The 18831-nt window shown below is 40.8% G+C and overlaps 1 protein-coding gene across 3 annotated transcripts in view; it reads left to right on the plus strand.

Annotated features, from left to right (window-relative positions):
• acacb (acetyl-CoA carboxylase beta) overlaps positions 1 to 12733 on the plus strand; it is an 82861-nt gene extending 70128 nt beyond the window's left edge. For all 3 annotated transcript variants that reach the window (XM_034170227.1, XM_034170229.1, XM_034170228.1), the window contains 13 exons: positions 28 to 148; positions 226 to 336; positions 2217 to 2360; positions 2456 to 2576; positions 2675 to 2771; positions 2851 to 2947; positions 3048 to 3183; positions 3280 to 3457; positions 3543 to 3655; positions 6801 to 6955; positions 7034 to 7204; positions 7329 to 7465; positions 12574 to 12733. In XM_034170227.1, the coding sequence (XP_034026118.1) occupies positions 28 to 148; positions 226 to 336; positions 2217 to 2360; positions 2456 to 2576; positions 2675 to 2771; positions 2851 to 2947; positions 3048 to 3183; positions 3280 to 3457; positions 3543 to 3655; positions 6801 to 6955; positions 7034 to 7204; positions 7329 to 7465; positions 12574 to 12700 (1708 nt within the window). In that variant the 3' untranslated portion in view covers positions 12701 to 12733. The remainder of the gene's footprint in view (positions 1 to 27; positions 149 to 225; positions 337 to 2216; positions 2361 to 2455; positions 2577 to 2674; positions 2772 to 2850; positions 2948 to 3047; positions 3184 to 3279; positions 3458 to 3542; positions 3656 to 6800; positions 6956 to 7033; positions 7205 to 7328; positions 7466 to 12573) is intronic.
• Positions 12734 to 18831: the final 6098 nt, after the last annotated feature.

The raw sequence follows: 18831 nt of genomic DNA on the forward strand, positions 1-18831 counted from the left end.
TATTGTAACCTGTCCCATTTCTTATAGATACATAATCACTGATATTATCGGGAAGGACGAAGGTCTTGGTGTTGAGAACTTGCGAGGATCTGGCACAATTGCTGGAGAGTCCTCTCAGGCCTACAAAGAGATTATTACAATCAGTATGGTGAGCTGACTGTCCTGAATGTCTTGACACCATTAGACTTTTAAAATTTTTAGCTGACCACCTTTATGTTCTTGTAGGTAACATGCCGCGCTATTGGTATTGGAGCGTATCTGGTCCGTCTGGGACAGAGAGTTATTCAGGTGGAGAACTCTCACATTATCCTGACTGGTGCAAGTGCTCTAAACAAGGTTTGTTGGACCCTTTTATGAATAACATATTAGCAATAAGTGTGCTACAACCCCTGGCAAAAATTATGGAATCACCGGCCTTGGAGGATGTTCATTCAGTTGTTTAATTTTGTAGAAAAAAAGCAGATCACAGACATGACACAAAACTCAAGTCATTTCAAATGGCAACTTTCTGGCTTTAAGAAACACTATAAGAAATCAGGAAAAAAAAAATTGTGGCAGTCAGTAACGGTTACTTTTTTAGACCAAGCAGAGGGAAAAAATATGGAATCACTCAATTCTGAGGAAAAAATTATGGAATCATGAAAAACAAAAGAAGGCTCCAACACATCACTAGTATTTTGTTGCACCACCTCTGGCTTTTATAACAGCTTGCAGTCTCTGAGGCATGGACTTAATGAGTGACAAACAGTACTCTTCATCAATCTGGCTCCAGCTTTCTCTGATTGCTGTTGCCAGATCAGCTTTGCAGGTTGGAGCCTTGTCATGGACCATTTTCTTCAACAACCACCAAAGATTTTCAATTGGATTAAGATCCGGACTATTTGCAGGCCATGACATTGACCCTATGTGTCTTTTTTCAAGGAATGTTTTCACAGTTTTTGCTCTATGGCAAGATGCATTATCATCTTGAAAAATGATTTCATCATCCCCAAACATCCTTTCAATTGATGGGATAAGAAAAGTGTCCAAAATATCAACGTAAACTTGTGCATTTATTGATGATGTAATGACAGCCATCTCCCCAGTGCCTTTACCTGACATGCAGCCCCATATCATCAATGACTGTGGAAATTTACATGTTCTCTTCAGGCAGTCATCTTTATAAATCTCATTGGAACAGCACCAAACAAAAGTTCCAGCATCATCACCTTGCCCAATGCAGATTCGAGATTCATCACTGAATATGACTTTCATCCAGTCATCCACAGTCCACGATTGCTTTTCCTTAGCCCATTGTAACCTTGTTTTTTTCTGTTTACGTGTTAATGATGGCTTTCGTTTAGCTTTTCTATATGTAAATCCCATTTCCTTTAGGCGGTTTCTTACAGTTCGGTCACAGACGTTGACTCGTTTCCTCCCATTCGTTCCTCATTTGTTTTGTTGTGCATTTTCGATTTTTGAGACATATTGCTTTAAGTTTTCTGTCTTGACGCTTTGATGTCTTCCTTGGTCTACCAGTATGTTTCCCTTTAACAACCTTCCCATGTTGTTTGTATTTGGTCCAGAGTTTAGACACAGCTGACTGTGAACAACCGACATCTTTTGCAACATTGCGTGATGATTTGCCCTCTTTTAAGAGTTTGATAATCCTCTCTTTTGTTTCAGTTAACATCTCTCGTGTTGGAGCCATGATTCATGTCAGTCCACTTGGTGCAACAGCTCTCCAAGGTGTGATCACTCCTTTTTAGATGCAGACTAACGAGCAGATCTGATTTGATGCAGGTGTTAGTTTTGGGGATGAAAATTTACAGGGTGATTCCATAATTTATTCCTCAGAATTGAGTGAGTCCATATTTTTTTCCCTCTGCTTGGTCTAAAAAAGTAACCGTTACTGACTGCCACAATTTTTTGTCTTGATTTCTTATAGTGCTTCTTAAAGCCAGAAAGTTTCCATTTGAAATGACTTTAGTTTTGTGTCATGTCTGTGATCTGCTTTTTTTCTACAAAATTAAACAACTGAATGAACATCCTCCAAGGCCGGTGATTCCATAATTATTGCCAGGGGTTGTATATACCGAATAATATCCTTAACTTTAGTATTAGAGCAGTTGTGTGTACATGTGATTGTACTGATCTGATTAAATTGTTGCATATTGTAGCTGGAACACTGGAACAATTTCTGAAAGTTTCAGGCAGATTATAGTTTTTGTCTGTAGGTTCTTGGCAGGGAGGTGTATGCTTCCAGCAACCAGCTGGGAGGGGTTCAGATCATGCACAACAATGGAGTCACACATACCGCTGTGCCAGATGACTTTGAGGGTGTCTTCACCATCCTCCAGTGGCTCTCCTATATGCCAAAGGTTGATGAGTTTGTGTCCAGTGCATACAAATCTAGATCTGTCTCAGTAACTGAAACAACACATTAGATTGTTGACCGCAGGTATTCTTCTCACAGAACAAAAACTCCCCTGTGCCTGTTATAACAACTAAGGATCCAGTCGACAGAGACATAGAATTTGTTCCCACCAAAGCACCCTATGACCCTCGCTGGATGCTAGCTGGGCGGCCCCACCCCAGTGAGTTTCATGTTTTAACCTGCACTCTGAAATGTTTTGTTTCAGTCATCAACCTGTATAATTTAGTTGTTGGGAATGTTCTGTGTTTGTGTCCTTAGCGGTCAGAGGAGCATGGCAGAGTGGATTCTTTGATCATGGCTCTTTCATGGAGATCATGGATTCTTGGGCTCAAACAGTGGTAGTGGGCAGAGCTCGGTAAATATTGTTACGAGTGTAATTTTTTTTAATGAGTGATAAATGCTTTCAGTCAAGTTTTAATGGTGAATTGATACAGATTAGGAGGAATTCCACTGGGCGTGATTGCTGTTGAAACACGCACAGTTGAGCATACAGTCCCAGCAGATCCAGCCAACTTGGATTCAGAATCTAAAGTGAGCAAATCTCATCGTCAGAGTTTCTACATACTGACAATGCTGTGATTCAGTTTTGTGGTGTCATTAATCCCATTCTGTATATTTGTGTTCATTTCAGGTTATGCAGCAGGCAGGTCAAGTGTGGTTTCCGGATTCAGCGTTCAAAACAGCACAGGCAATTTGTGACTTTAACCATGAACGTCTGCCTCTTATGGTCTTTGCTAACTGGAGGGGCTTCTCTGGGGGAATGAAGGGTATAATATGAATATCTACAGCTGCAGAGAAACCACAGTGCCTGTAATACGTTATCTTAAGAATTTTTAAATTAAATAATTTTTTTCCTCTCTCAGATATGTATGACCAGATATTGAAGTTTGGGGCCTATATTGTAGATAGCCTGCATGAATTCCGCCAACCAGTGTTAGTTTACATCCCACCACATGCTGAGCTAAGAGGAGGTTCCTGGGTGGTTATTGACCCCACCATCAACCCACTATGTATGGAACTCTATGCTGACAGGGAGAGCAGGTATGTTGTGCAGATCACTGGAGAACCCCACACAAATGAGTCATATGTAAATTACCTGCCCTACTGTCTACATTATTTTATTTAGAGGTGGTGTGCTGGAGCCTGAGGGTACCGTTGAGATCAAGTTTAGGATTAAAGACTTGCTGAAGACTATGAGAAGACTAGATTCAGTCTATGCGAGTCTGGTGGAGCAACTGGGTAAAGACTCTTCAAATCACACTCAGTCTTCAGTTCCTCAAATGCATCATCACAATACAGCACAACACAATATGTCACTGGCAACAATGACCTGACTATAGCAAACAGGTAAACATGACACATTTCAAAGTATCAGTTACAAAGTATGGCGCTTGCACTATAATGTTCAGTATATGCTACTGTTTGTACCCTCTTGATTGTCAGGTCTTCATTAGCTATACAGTACATGGGCGAAGAAGATGATCATTGCATCTTATTTCCTTATTTATTGGAGTGGTAGTACAGCCAAAAAAGTTGAAATGTTTGTGTTCTTTCAATTTCAATTCAATTTTTTTCATTTATATTGCACCAAATCACAACAAAGTTGCCTCAAGGCGCTTCACACAAGTAAGGTCTAACCTTACCAGCCCCTAGAGCAAGAACACAAGCGACAGTGGTAAGGAAAAACTACCTCGGATGATTTGAGGAAGAAACTTCAAGCAGACCAGATTTAAAGGGGTGACCCTCTGATTGTGCCATGCTACAGACACAATTTACAATACGAATATATAGGAAATTTTGGGAGTCTATGTTGGTGTACAGGACGGGAGGCCTGCAGAAGAAGACACCCACTCCCATCTCTGACTGGAGCCACACCTCAAACAGAGAGGAAGAAAAAACAATCAGGCAGCATAAAGACAATAAATACAGTATAATTTGTCAGCATTAAGCAACAAGAAAAACTGCCGATAGTAATTTCCGATGGTACTTGAACACAGTCCAGCCGGGAGAGAGTTGCTGCACAAAAAGTCCGGCCGGTGTCCTCTCAGGAGCTGCAGCATTCTGTCCATGAACTCTGAAGGGCTTGTTGTTCTCCAGCCGTGCAGAGAGAAGAGCCTGCTGGCCATTTCAGTCTGACAGTTCAAAAGATTTGAGGAGGTGATCCTTGATCACTGCGTATATGTTCGCAGCGGGAGGGGCTTTGCAGGAGCAGGATCAGCCTCGGCGTAGAGCTGAGGGCCATCACAGTGTAATATTTCATGTTATCTGCAGTGATCTCTCAGAGTGACCTGTGCCTTGGTTGTCTGGATCAGAAATTTCAGTTAAATATATGATATAGCAGACGAACACATTGATATTTGAGAAGTGAAATGAAGTTTCTAGTATTTACAGAAAGTGTGCAATAATTAAACAAAATTGGGCAGGTGCATAAATTTGAGCACCTGTGTCATTTTATTGATTTGAATACATGTAGCACTAATTATTGGAACACAAAATTAGTTTGGTAAGGTCATTGACCCTTGACCTCCTTACACAGGTGAATCCAACCATGACAAAGGGCATTTAAGGTGGCATTTGTAAATGTTTCCCCTCTTTCTTCTAATGAGTGGCAACATGGGAGCCTCTAAACAACTCTCAAATGACCTGAAAACAATAATTGTTCAACATCATAGTTTGGGGGAAGGATACAAAATGCTATCTCAGAGATTTCGGCTGTCAGTTTCCACTGCGAGGAACATAGTGAGGAAATGGAAAACCACAGGCACAGTAATAGTTAAGGCCCAAAGTGGCAGGCCAAGAAATATCTCAGATAAGCTGAAGTGAAGGATGGTGAGAACAGTTATAGTCAACCCACAGACCTGCTCCAAAGACCTACAACATGATCTGGCTGCATATAGTGTCTCTGTGCATCGTTCAACTATATAGCACACTTTGCACAATGAGATGTTGTAATGCAAAGTAAGCTTTTTCTGTGTACACGCCACAAATAGAGTCGCTAAAGTTGAGTCATTTGGACATAACAAGGAGCGGTATGCATGGTAAATAAATGGTAAATTGACTGCATTTATATAGCGCTTTTCCATCTTCATCAGACGCTCAAAGCGCTTTACAAATAATGCCTCACATTCACCCCGATGTGAGGGTGCTGCCATACAAGGTGCTCACTACACACCGGGAGCAATAGGGAATTAAAGACCTTGCCCAAGGGCCCTTAGTGATTTTTTTATTCAGGCTGGTCTAGTCAGTCTAGTCTCAAGCCCAATGCCTTAACCACTAGACCATTATATGTGTTCTTTTTCATGGCTGAAAAAGAACACAGCATTCCAAGAAAAACACTTGCTACCTACAGTAAAATTTGGAGGTGGTTCCATCATGCTGTGTGCCTGTGTGGCCAGTGCAGGTACTGGGAATCTTGTTAAAGTTGAGGGTCACATGGATTCCAGTCAATATCAGCAGATTCTTGAGAACAATGTTCATGAATCATTGATAAAGTTGAAGTTGCGCCGGGGCTGGATCTTTCAACAAGACAACGACCCTAAACACTGCTCAAAATCTACTAAGGCAGTCATGCAGAGGAACAAGTACAACATTCTGGAATGGCCATCTCAGTCCCCAGACCTGAATATTATTGAAAATCTATGGTGTGATTTTAAGCGGGCTGTCCATGCTCAGAAACCAACAAACCTGAGATGTTTTGTAAAGAAGAATGGTCCAAAATACCTTCAACCAGAATCCAGCCTCTCATTGGAAGCTATAGGAAGTCTTTAGAGGCTGTTATTTCTGCAAAAGGAGGCTCTATTAAATATTGATGTATTTTTTTTCTGTTAGGGTAACCAAATTTATGCACCTGCCTAATTTTGTTTAAGGAATTATTGCAGACTTTCTGTAAATCCTATAAACTTCATTTCACTTCTCAAATATCACTGTTTGTCTGCTATATGATATGTTTAAGTGAAATTTCTGATCCAGACAACCAATGATTTATAAAGGAAAATCATGAAAATTATGAGGGGTGCCCAAACATTTGCATACAAGTGTGTGTGTGTGTGTGTGTGTGTATATATATATATATATATATATATATATATATATATATATATATATACACACACACACACACTTTGCACTGGCATACCAATTAAACAACTGTAAATTATAAAGAAGACAATGCTCATACGGTCAAGGGTATTTTAGCATCGCCTTATATTTTGCATATGTGGGGGAGGGGTGGGGAAGATTTTGAAGATTCTGTTTTGATGCAGTTAATGTCAGTGTGTCCATTACTCTATCTCACTGTGCTTCACCAATTTAAAAATCCAAATTTATTATTTAATCATTAAAAAAAACAAAAATGCCATAAATGAATCTTGTCTGTATTGTACAGCCACCCGAAACATGACCGACGAACAGTGCAAAGTGCTTGAATCAAAGCTCAAAGCACGAGAGGAGTTCCTGTTGCCCATGTACCACCAAGTGGCAGTGCAGTTTGTGGATCTCCATGACACCCCTGGCAGGATGCAGGAGAAGGGTGTCATTACTGTGAGTGACCAAAATTGCCTTTTGAAGAAAATCATGATGTCATAACTTAACCTGTTGTGCTGCTGGGTTCTCTGACAGGACATTTTGGATTGGAAGAATGTTCGGACATTCTTCTACTGGCGTTTACGCCGCCTGCTGCTGGAACAGGTCGTGAAGTGTGAGATTCTGCAGGCCAATAAGGATTTCAGTGATGGCCACATGCAGTCCATGCTACGGCGCTGGTTTGTCGAAACAGAGGGAACTGTTAAGGTGTGTGACAGAATAACACTTAAAAACCCAATACTGTTTTGTTCCATACTCATTTTTCAGTATTGCGCTCCAAAAAGATCACATGCTTTTGATCCCTTCATAGTGCTTATTTTTTCATTCTTAGGCCTACCTGTGGGACAATAACCAAGTCGTGGTTGAGTGGCTTGAAAAGCATTTGTCTATGGGGGAAGGCGGCCCATCAGCCATCCGTGAGAACATCAAATACCTGAAAAGGGAAAATACTTTGAAGCATATCCACAGGTATATCAACATGCTCACACAAACGGTTTATAGTTTCACACTGAGTCATATTGACAATTTAATGGGCATATCACACTCCAATCAACACTATCTTTTTAAAAATTATATACCACATTATGAATCATTACTGCCAACTCTTGAACTTGTGCAAGTCCTGATGTAGCTGATAAAAATAAAATTAACCATACAGCATCTGAAAAATGCACACAGATTCAGAGATATTTTTAGCCTTAAAAGTGACGTAGCCGGTGCTGACTGTTAGCTGTCTGAAGATCACTCCATCTGTGTCCACTTCATGCTTGACAAGTACACACAGTCAGTCTGGGTTGTTTGTTTGTTTCTTTTTTGTCTCCAAATGTGACATGGCTTTAATTTGGTTTTAATATGGCTTTAATTTAGCTTTCAAATCAAATTTTTGTGTTTTGTGATCAACATATGTCTGTCTTCGCCTCTTTGTAACCTGTGGTGTATTTTAAAAAAAATCTCATACGTCTCAATAAGAGGAATGTTGATTACATACCTTGAAACTGGTGTCTGATTTCACTGCTTTTGTGTTTGCACACAGAGCCCTGTAGAATTATTGTTCCACTGTGTGGTGCTGTCATTTGTCCACAGAAAAACAACATTCCTCAGTCAACTTTCTCCAGACTTGCCACTGCCACTGAGGTTCTCGGTATTGCTTAGCTTAGCCATCGGTTTAGTTCAGCTTAGCCAGTAACTCAAAGGGCTGGGAGCTGGTCCACGTCCCGGGTGTCCTGTGAAAAGCGGACACTCGTCTGACCCTGTGATCACAGAAGTGGCCTGGTTGGTGTCCAAGCACGTAGTATGTTAGCTTAACGCGAAGCAATGTGGAGGCACAATCCACAAACATGGTTGGTTCCACCCTTTCAGAAGAGGAAACACGCTTTAAAAATTTCTTTCCTGGCCCCATGAAAGGAAAGGATAAAATCTGTCATTAGATCCATGTTTTGAAGACCATTCTCATGCTGTGCTGGGCTTCACTTCTGTTGTTTGTCCGAGGCGCACTATAAAAAAAAACTCTCACTTTCCTCCTTAAAATAATAACATTTGGAAAATCCATGAAATAAACTCATGTCATTTTTGCACATCCTCATAAAACACAGATTTAATCATTTTGATGTATTCACCATCAAAGTCCACAAAATCACTGATTTTACACTGTAAAAAAAGTTTTGGTTTTTCCCCATTCATTTCAATAGAGTGTCTCGAGATGTGTGGCCTGAGATGATAAAAGTTCATATTCCTCACAGTGTGAGGTTTCTGAGCATTTATCAGCAGCAGGTGAAATCAGGCTAATTTCCCCATGTTTATAACTTAATTTCTCAGGGCATATGGGACCAAAAATAAAAAGCAATACATCAATATTGCCGTAATTACGAGGTCTGTTAGAAAAGTATCCGACCTTTTTATTTTTTTCAAAAACTATATGGATTTGAATCATGTGCGCTTGCATCAGACAAGCTTGAACCTTCGTGCGCATGCGTGAGTTTTTTCACGCCTGTCAGTTGCGTCATTTGCCTGTGGGCAGGCTTTGAGTGAGCACTGGTCCACCCCCTCGTCGGATTTTTATTGTCAGTGAAATGGCTGAGAGGCTGCCGCTTTGCTCCATGAATTTTTTTTCAGAAACTGTTAGAGACAGCCAGTTGGAAACCATTCGAAAGATTCAGATGGATTTTGGTGAAGATTCTGTCGGTATCACACGGATTAAGGACCATTAAGACTGGATTAAAAATGGCCCACGGCGGCGGAGGGCGCACCGCGCCCCGAGCGGCCATCGACAGGCTGGAACGAGCCGATCACTTCCAAATTTAAGGCTCTGTTGATGCTGGACGTCGTGTGACTAGCAGAGAAGTTTCAGAAGAGGTTGGGGTCAGCACTTTATCGGCACATTCCACTGTTAAAGGAGATTTTGTAATGAAAGACGTGCGGACGGATTTGCGCGTCGGCAGTGGAATGTGCCGAAATCAGTGGAATGTGCTGCAAAAGTGCTATGTCCAGCTCTCTTGCCATTTCTGTGGTAGTCACATGATGTCCCGGATCAACACAGCGTTCAGTTTAGAAATGATCTGGTCGTTCCAGCCTGTCGATGGCCGCTCGGTGCACGGCGCGCCCTCCGCCGCTGTGGGCCGTCTTTAAAAAGGTTTTAACACTCCTTAATCCGTGTGACGCCGACAGAATCTTTACCGAAATCCATCTGAATCTTTCGAATGGTTTCCAACTGGCTGTCTCTAACAGTTTCTGAAAAAAAATTCATGGAGCAAAGCGGCAGTCGCTCAGCCATTTCCCTGACGAAGGTTCAACCTTGTCTGATGCAATCACATGTGATTCAAATCCATATAGTTTTTGAAAAAATAAAAAGGTCGGTTAGTTTTCTCACAGACCTCATATTTATTTATTTAGAATAGTCAGCTCATTTGACATTTTATTTACTAGTGATATGCATTTTAATGAGTCAAATCTACATCTCTTTAGCGATGGACTGTTTACATGATTCTACATTGTAAATACAGCTGACTCCTAAGTTATAGAGTACTAGTCCAAACAGTGATGGTTCTTAACTCATTCTAATAATGCTTTGTTTCATTGAATTGGCCTCTACAAGATGCAGTTTCATTGATTATCTTCTTTATGAAACATTTAGGGATTTAAATCAGTCGTTTTTATGTGCAGTCAGATCCATAAGCAGTTGTAAAGTGAGACAGGTTTTGTCCTTTTGCCTCTGTACTCCACCACAGGAGAGTTGAAATGTGCAACGCAAGATAAGCTTGTTGTGTCAACGGGTTAACAGAAATACTGCATGAAACAGTTAGGAATTACTTATTTATTACACAGCTACTTAATTTCCTATGTAAGCCCTGAGACCCATTGGTACCTGTGCTTATCCCTGGATTCCATAACATGAAAAGGATGAGGGTCAGTGACTCCCCTGAATGGGACGACAGTATGGCACGTCACTTCCGCAGCCAATGCCGGTACCTGTTTACAGCTGCGTGGGCTTAGACAATGCATATGAATTGTCTTGTCTGAGGAGTTAAGTGTAACTGGGAATTAAACCCAGGTCTGTGCACATTGGTGGCCTGTCTCCTTTTCCAGTGGGGAAAATAAGTATTTGATACACTGACAATTTTACAAGTGTTCCAACCTACAAAGAATGGAGAGGTCCATAATCTTTATCGTAGGTACACTTAAACTGTGAGAGACAGAATCTAAAAAAAAAAAAAAATCCAGAAAATCACATTGTATGATTTTTAAAAAAATAATTAATTTCCATTTTATTGCATGAAATAAGTATTTGATCACCTACTAACCAGCAAGAATTCTGGCTCTCATAGACCTGTTAGTTTTTCTTTAAGAAACCTTCCTATCCTGCACTCTTTACCTGTATTTTGAACTTGTTACCTGTAAAAAAGACACCTGTCCACACACTCAGTCAATCACACTCCAACCTGTCCACCATGGCCAAGACTAAAGAGTTGTCTAAGGACACCAGGGACAAAATTGTAGACTTGCAATAGGCAAGCAGCTTTGTGAGAAGGCAACAACTGTTAGCGCAATTATTATAAAATGGAAGAAACACAAGATTACTGTCAATCTCCCTCGGTCTGGGATTCCATGCAAGATCTCGCCTCATGGGATAAGGATGATTCTGAGAAAGGTCAGAACTACACGGGAGGACCTCATCAGTGACCTGAAGAGAGCTGGGGCCACATTCACAAAGATTACATTAGTAACACACTACGCCATCATAGTTTAAAATCCTGCAGGGCAGCAAGGTCCCCCTGCTCACGCCAGCACATGTCCAAGCCCGTTTGAAATTCACCAGTAACCATCTGGATGATCCAGAGGAGGCATGGGAGAGGGTCATGTGGTCAGATCAGACTGAAATAGAGCTTTTTGGTATTAACTCCACTCGACGTGTTTGAAGAATGAGAACAACCCCAAGAACACCATCCCAACTCTGAAGCATGAGGGTGGAAACATCATACTTTGGGGGTGCTTTTCTGCAAAGGGGACAGGATGACTGCACCGTATTGAAGGGAGGATGGATGGGGTCATGTATTGCGAGATTTTGGCAAACAACCTCCTTCTCTCAGTAAAGCCCCGTCACATATAGCAAGAATATGCAGCTCGACTCGGCAAAAATGGCCATAATCCGTACACAGTCGGGAGGGAAAGAGGCATGTAGACTGTTGGTGGATCCCATCCAGACTACCTTGTCCACAACTGCACGATCGCATCCAAAGTGTATTTAGACAACACATAGATGACACACACTGCTGTCAGACGACCATAAAAGGCGCTGAAGACTGTCCGATGTCCAAACGTCTGGATGGCAAACACGGGACGGAGTGGGAGGCAGTGCTGTGTCCTTCCTTTGCACAGGACCTGCCAGTACTGGACATCAGAGTACAACCAACATATGGACCGGACCCGCGCCCATCTGACCTCTGTAATTGCAAAGGTTTCTGTACCAAATTTTAAGGCCCGTTTCTTATTGTATCAAATACTTATTTCATGCAATACAGTGTATCAAACATTTATTTTCCTCACTATACCTGCTCTCCTTTGTCAGAACACATAGGTAATTTGACAAAAATAGACTATTGTCAATGCAAAGCATCATTTTACAGCCAGTTTTCTTTAAACAAGTCAGGGGATGGACACATGGATATTTCTAAGCAAATTTACACGACAAGCACAATTTGGTTTTTTCATTTCAACTCTTATGGAAATGTAGAGAGACAAAATTGCAAAAATTATCACTGTACAAGTAGTTATGGGCCTCACTGTATCCTACTTTGGAACCTTATCAAGATCCATTGTTTGACTTTCCAGTTTAATGTAATATTGATATTCGCTGCCATAAATCATTTAGTAGAGTAGTTTATGATGTGAAGACACAAGATACAGAAAGTATTTATTTTTTTATTCACATTTATAAAATGGTAGAACTACTCACACTTAATGGAAGAACGTATTTAACTCAGACTATATTTGCAGCCTTGAAGATATTTATGTTTGTATTTATGGAATTCTTTAACATATACTTTAGGTAAACTCATCACAGTTTTCTCTTTGTGTCACAGCCTGGTGCAGGCCAACCCTGACATAGCCATGGACTGCATCATCCACATGAGCCAGAACATCACTCCATCCCAGAGAGCAAAGCTCTCCCATGTGCTTGCAACTATGAACAGCACCAGCACCAGTTAAGCTTGGAGACGTTCTTACACTATACTATCCGAGAGACGGTATGGCTATGTTGTGGCTGATGACTTTAGAGTGTTTATCTGCACTATATAGCCACATAGAAAATGTAAGGAGAATCACAATCATTTGACTTCTCCATCATTGTGATAGCCCCTGTGCTATCTGCTGCTGAGTGATGTTTGTCCATCTTGAGTAATACTCTTTGTCGATTACATTTGTGAGTTCTTCAGTCCATCATTTCAATCCTTTTTTCATTTGGAGGTGTCAAGTCACATGTAGCGTAAAATTGGGTTCCTAGAAACTCAAAAACAAACAACTTTTCACTCATTAAAAACGATTACAGAAATATTTTAATGTACAAAAATAAATGGATAAATAAATCTATGAACTTTGAAAAATGGTGCATCATGAACATGCTGAGAATGATTCACTGCTGTATACAAAGTGTATTACAAACTGTACTACAAAGTGTATTTTCAAAAAATTATCACCTCAGTTAAGGTGGTGTGTGCGTGCGTGTGTGAGGGTGAGAGACAAAGAGAGAGATATAGCAATTTCAGTTTTTTTTTTTCTCTCTGATTTTGGCTGTAAACCTGGGCCATTGACTCTGTGTGTGGGTTGGGGGCTTTTTATAATCTAAATTCAAATTAGAGCATTTTGTGGTGGGGGGGCAGGTTATTTCTGTGATATATGTCGCAGAGGTCTGAAACAAGCAAGGTATTAAAGATTAAATATCAAATGCATGAAAATGTAAATGGAAGATAAAAAGTGATTCAGCACAAAATGACCCCATGAATAATTATGTTATTGAATTAAGGACTATTTATTGAATATTTAAATCTGGCCAAAACATGACATGAATGAAGCATTTTACAGTTTTAAACCTGTAAGAGCACCGTGTGCTTGTTTAATTGGGCACCACAGTCTCGTTTGAGGGTGGGCGCTAAAGAGGTAAAATATGATGCGTATAATGTAATTTCTCTCCTTCTGGGGGAAAAAACCCCACAGTATTTTCAATGGGTTTTTGGGCATATTACACACAAACAAAGTGAAAATGCAAAGAAAAAGTGACATGCGGTGGGAAAGTGGACATGTGGCTTTGCAGGCGAGAGAACGGAGCTACTCTGGTTAGCTGTGTAGGCTAACACTGACACGACGTCTCCCATCTGCCTCATCTTTTCTTCTCCACTGGGGGGGATCTTTTCACGACTGCTTCGGTGATTGCAGCCAAAAACAGAACAGTACACCATTTTTCCTTGTGAATTTATGCTGTGTATATATTGCACAACGGAGCAGAGGTCCCTGTAAGTGGTCAAATCCCGCGATATCACACAGGGTTCAAACAAGACTGTGGTGCTCCATTAACAATCATTAAAGCCACTCCAGAGTTTCAGCACCAAAACTCTGCTACAGTTTACGCACAAATTGTGCCCACATTTGGCATACATCAGTGGCAGTTATTAAAGCAAGTTAGTTTTGGAAGAAATGTTTCACTTACGTGTTGAGCTACAGGAAATGTTAACTAGACCGTTTTGTTTTATTATTATTCCTCACATTGAAGAACATCGTGAAGTTGATCTGTGCACTATGGCTGTGCAAAATGGTGCAAATGCGTTCAAAAGCACACACATATCCAAGCCAAATGAACACTGGGTGCTGGGTGTTGTTTAGGCTTCCTTGTGTGACAGATGCTGGGAAGCACATGGTGACAGCCAATCAGAGTAGAGGCACAGTGGCGTCTGCTGGCTGGTCTCTCTCTGGCTGCAAATTTAACAAGGCGGAAAACGTATTGAGCACGATTGTGAATTTTTATTTTTTGTGAAAAGTTTGTAATGACCTACAGTAGTGTTCAGAATAATAGTAGTGCTATGTGACTAAAAAGATTAATCCAGGTTTTGAGTATATTTTTTATTGTTACATGGGAAACAAGGTACCAGTAGATTCAGTAGATTCTCACAAATCCAACAAGGCCAAGCATTCATGATATGCACACTCTTAAGGCTATGAAATTAGGCTATTAGTAAAAAAAAGCAGAAAAGGGGGTGTTCACAATAATAGTAGTGTGGGATTCAGTCAGTGAGTTCGTCCATTTTGTAGAACAAACAGGTGTGAATCAGGTGTCCCTTATGTAAGGATGATGCCAGCACCTGTTGAACATGCTTTTCTCTTTGAAAGCCTGAGGAAAATGGGACGTTCAAGGCATTGTTCAGAAGAACAGCATAGTTTGATTAAAAAGATGATTTATAGAGGGGAAAACTTATACACAGGTGCAAAACATTACAGGCTGTTCATCTACAATGATCTCCAGTGCTTTAAAATGGACAAAAAAAACAGACGCGTGGAAGAAAATGGAAACAACCATCAAAATGGATAGAAGAATAACCAGAATGGCAAAGGCTCACCCATTGATCAGCTCCAGGATGATCAAAGACAGTCTGGAGTTACCTGTAAGTGCTGTGACAGTTAGAAGACGCCTGTGTGAAGCTAATTTATTTGCAAGAATCCCCTGCAAAGTCCCTCTGTTAAAAGACGTGCAGAAGAGGTTACAATTTGCCAAAGAACACATCAACTGGCCTAAAGAGAAATGGAGGAATATTTTGTGGACTGATGAGAGTAAGATTGTTCTTTTTGGGTCCAAGGGCCGCAGACAGTTTGTGAGACGATCCCCAAACTCTGAATTCAAGCCACAGTTCACAGTGAAGACAGTGAAGCATGGTGGTGCAAGCATCATGATATGGGCATGTTTCTCCTACTATGGTGTTGGGCCTATATATCGCACACCAGGTATCATGGATCAGTTTGGATATGTCAAAATACTTGAAGAGGTCATGTTGCCTTATGCTGAAGAGGACATGCCCTTGAAATGGGTGTTTCAACAAGACAATGACCCCAACCACACTAGTAAACAAGCAAAATCTTGGTTCCAAACCATCAAAATTAATGCCTCGCAGAAAACTGTGGTTATACAACTAAATGCTAGTTTAGTGATTCGCAGGATTCCTACAAAAGCAGTTTGAACATAATAGTCTTGAGTTTGTAGCGTCAACAGCAGATGCTACTATTATTGTGAACACCCCCTTTTCTACTTTTTTTTTTTTTACTAATAGCCCAAATTCACAGCCTTAACAGTGTGCATATCATGAATGCTTGATTTGTGAGAATCTACTGAATCTACTGGTACCTTGTTTCCCATGTAACAATAAGAAATATACTCAAAACCTGGATTAATCTTTTTAGTCACATAGCACTACTATTATTCTGAACACTACTGTACTTCCTAGTTTAAGTATTGATTCGACTCAAGTGTAAGACCAGTTTGTAAGTCATAACAATTTTGGAAGCCTTTGTGCTGTCGTAGGAAGCCCATTTTCCCATGTGTTGTTATTCAGATGCCAAGTCATACAGTGCAGCTGGAAAGTGTTCGCAATGTTTCACTTCTTTGACATTTTATGTTACAGCCTTATTCCAAAATGGAAGAAATCCATTTTGCAGCACCTCTCAAGCTCCATTAGGTTGGATGAGTGTCGGTGCACAGCCATTTTCAGATCTCTCTGGAGATATTCAATTGGATTCAGGTCTGGGCTCTGGCTGGGCCACTCAAGGACATTCACAGAGTTATCCTGAAGCCACTCCTTTGATATCTTGGCTGTGTGCTTAGGGTCCTTGTCCTGCTGAAAGATGACCCGTCACCCCAGTCTGAGGTCAAGAGCGCTCTGGAGCAGCTTTACATCCAGGATGTCTCTGTACATTGCTGCATTCATCTTGCCCTCAATCTTGACTAGTTTCCCAGTTCCTGCTGATGAAAAAACATCCCCACAGCATGATGCTGCCACCACCATGCTTCACTGTAGGGATGGTGCCTGAGATGGTTGTCCTTCTGGAAAGAGATGGTTGTCCTTCTGGAAAGACAGCAGAGTAACTGTTGGGTTCTTGGTCACCTCCCTGACTAAGGCCTTTCTCCCCGTTTAGATAGGTGGCCAGTTCTAGGAAGAGTCCTGGTGGATCTGAGCTTTTTCCATTTATGGATGATGGAGGCCACTGTGCCCATTAAGACCTTCAGACCAGCAGAATTGTTTTTGTACCCTTCCCCAGATTTGTGCCCGGAGACAATCCTGTCTCCGAGATAATTCCTTTGGATTCATGCTTGGTTTGTGCTCTGACATGCACTGTCAACTGTGGGACCTTATACAATCCCAGTTCCAGTGAAGTTGGGACATTGTGTAAAATGTAAATAAAAATAGAATACAATGATTTGCAAATCCTCTTCAACCTATATTCACTACAAAGACAAGATATTTAATGTTCAAACTCTTCAACCTATATTCACTACAAAGACAAGATATTTAATGTTCAAAATGATAAACTACTGTTGTGCAAATACTTGCTCATTTTGAAATGAATTCCTGCAACATGTTTCAAAAAAGCTGGGACAGTGGTATGTTTACCACTGTGTTACATCTCCTTTTCTTCTAACAACACTCAATAAGCATTTGGGAACTGAGGACACTAATTGTTGAAGCTTTATAGGTGAAATTCTTTCCCATTCTTGCTTGATGTACGACTTCAGTTGTTCAAGAGTCCGGGGTCTCAGTTGTATTTTGCGCTTCATAATGCACCACACATTTTCAATGGGCAACAGGCCTGGACTGCAGGCAGGTCAGTCTAGTACCTGCACTCTTTTACTACGACGCCACACTGTTGTAACACATGCAGATTGTGGCTTGGCATTGTCTTGATGAAATAAGCAGGGATGTCCCTGAAAAAGACGTTGCTTGGATGGCAGCATGTGTTGCTCCAAAACCTGGATGTACCTTTCAGCATTGATGGTGCCATCACAGATGTGTAAGTTGCCCATGCCATGGGCACTAACACACCCCCATACCATCACAGATGCTGGCTTTTGAACTTTGCACTGGTAACAATCTGGATGGTCTTTTTCCTCTTTTGTCCAGAGGACACGACATCCATGATTTTCCAAACAAATTTGAAATGTGGACTCATCAGACCACAGCACACTTTTCCACTTTTTGTTTGTCCATTTCTATTGAGCTCAGGCCCAGAGAAGGTGGCAGTGTTTCTGGATGTCATTGATGTATGGCTTTCGCTTTGCATGGTAGAGTTTTAACTTGCACTTGTAGATGTAGTGATGAACTGTGTTAACTGACAATGGTTTTCTGAAGTGTTCCTGAGCCCACGTGGTAAGATCCTTTACACAATGATGTCGGTTTTTAAAGCAGTGCCGCCTGAGGGATCGAAGGTCACGGGCATTCAGTGTGGGTTTTCGGCCTTGCCACTTATGTGTAGAAAGTTCTCCAGATTCTCTGAATCTTCTGATTATATTCTGGACTGTAGATGATAGAATCCCTAAATTCCTTGCAGTTGAACGTTGAGAAACATTGATCTTAAACTTTTGAACTATTTTTTTTTTTTTCACAGTTGTTCACAAAGTGGTGATCTTCGCCCCATCTTTGCTTGTGAGCCTTTTGGAGATGCTCCTTTTCTACCCAGTCATGACACTCACAATTAGTGTCCTCAGTTTCCAAACACTTATTGAGTGTTGTTAGAAGGAAAGGTGATGTAACACAGTGGTAAACATACCACTGTCCCAGCTTTTTTGAAAAGTGTTGCAGGCATCCATTTCAAAATGAGCAAATATTTGCACAAAAACAATAAAGTTTATCAGTTTGAACATTAAATTCTTGTCTTTGTGGTGTATTCAATTGAATATAGGTTGAAGAGGATTTGAAAAATCATTGCATTGTTTTTATGTACATTTCACACAATGTCCCAACTCCATTGGAATTGGGGTTGTATGTAGACAGGTATCCCTTTCCAAATCACCTTCCAATCACCTGAATTTTCCCCAGGTGGACTCCAATTAGGATGTAGAAACATCTCAAGGATGATCAGTGGAAACGGGATGCACCTGAGATCGATTTTGAGCTCACCTGGGGTAACCATTAACTCAGGGGAGGTGATGGTCTAGCGCTTTGAGCATGTGATGCAGATAGAAAAGTGCTATATAAATGCAGTCCATTCGTGGCAAAGACTGTGAATACTGAAGTACATTTATAAATTTGCAAAAAATCTCAAAAAAACTTTTTTGACATTGCTATTATGTGGTATTTTTTGTA

The sequence above is a fragment of the Thalassophryne amazonica genome, chromosome 5 (assembly GCF_902500255.1).
Source record: "Thalassophryne amazonica chromosome 5, fThaAma1.1, whole genome shotgun sequence".
In the NCBI taxonomy this organism is placed as follows: Eukaryota; Metazoa; Chordata; class Actinopteri; order Batrachoidiformes; family Batrachoididae; genus Thalassophryne; species Thalassophryne amazonica.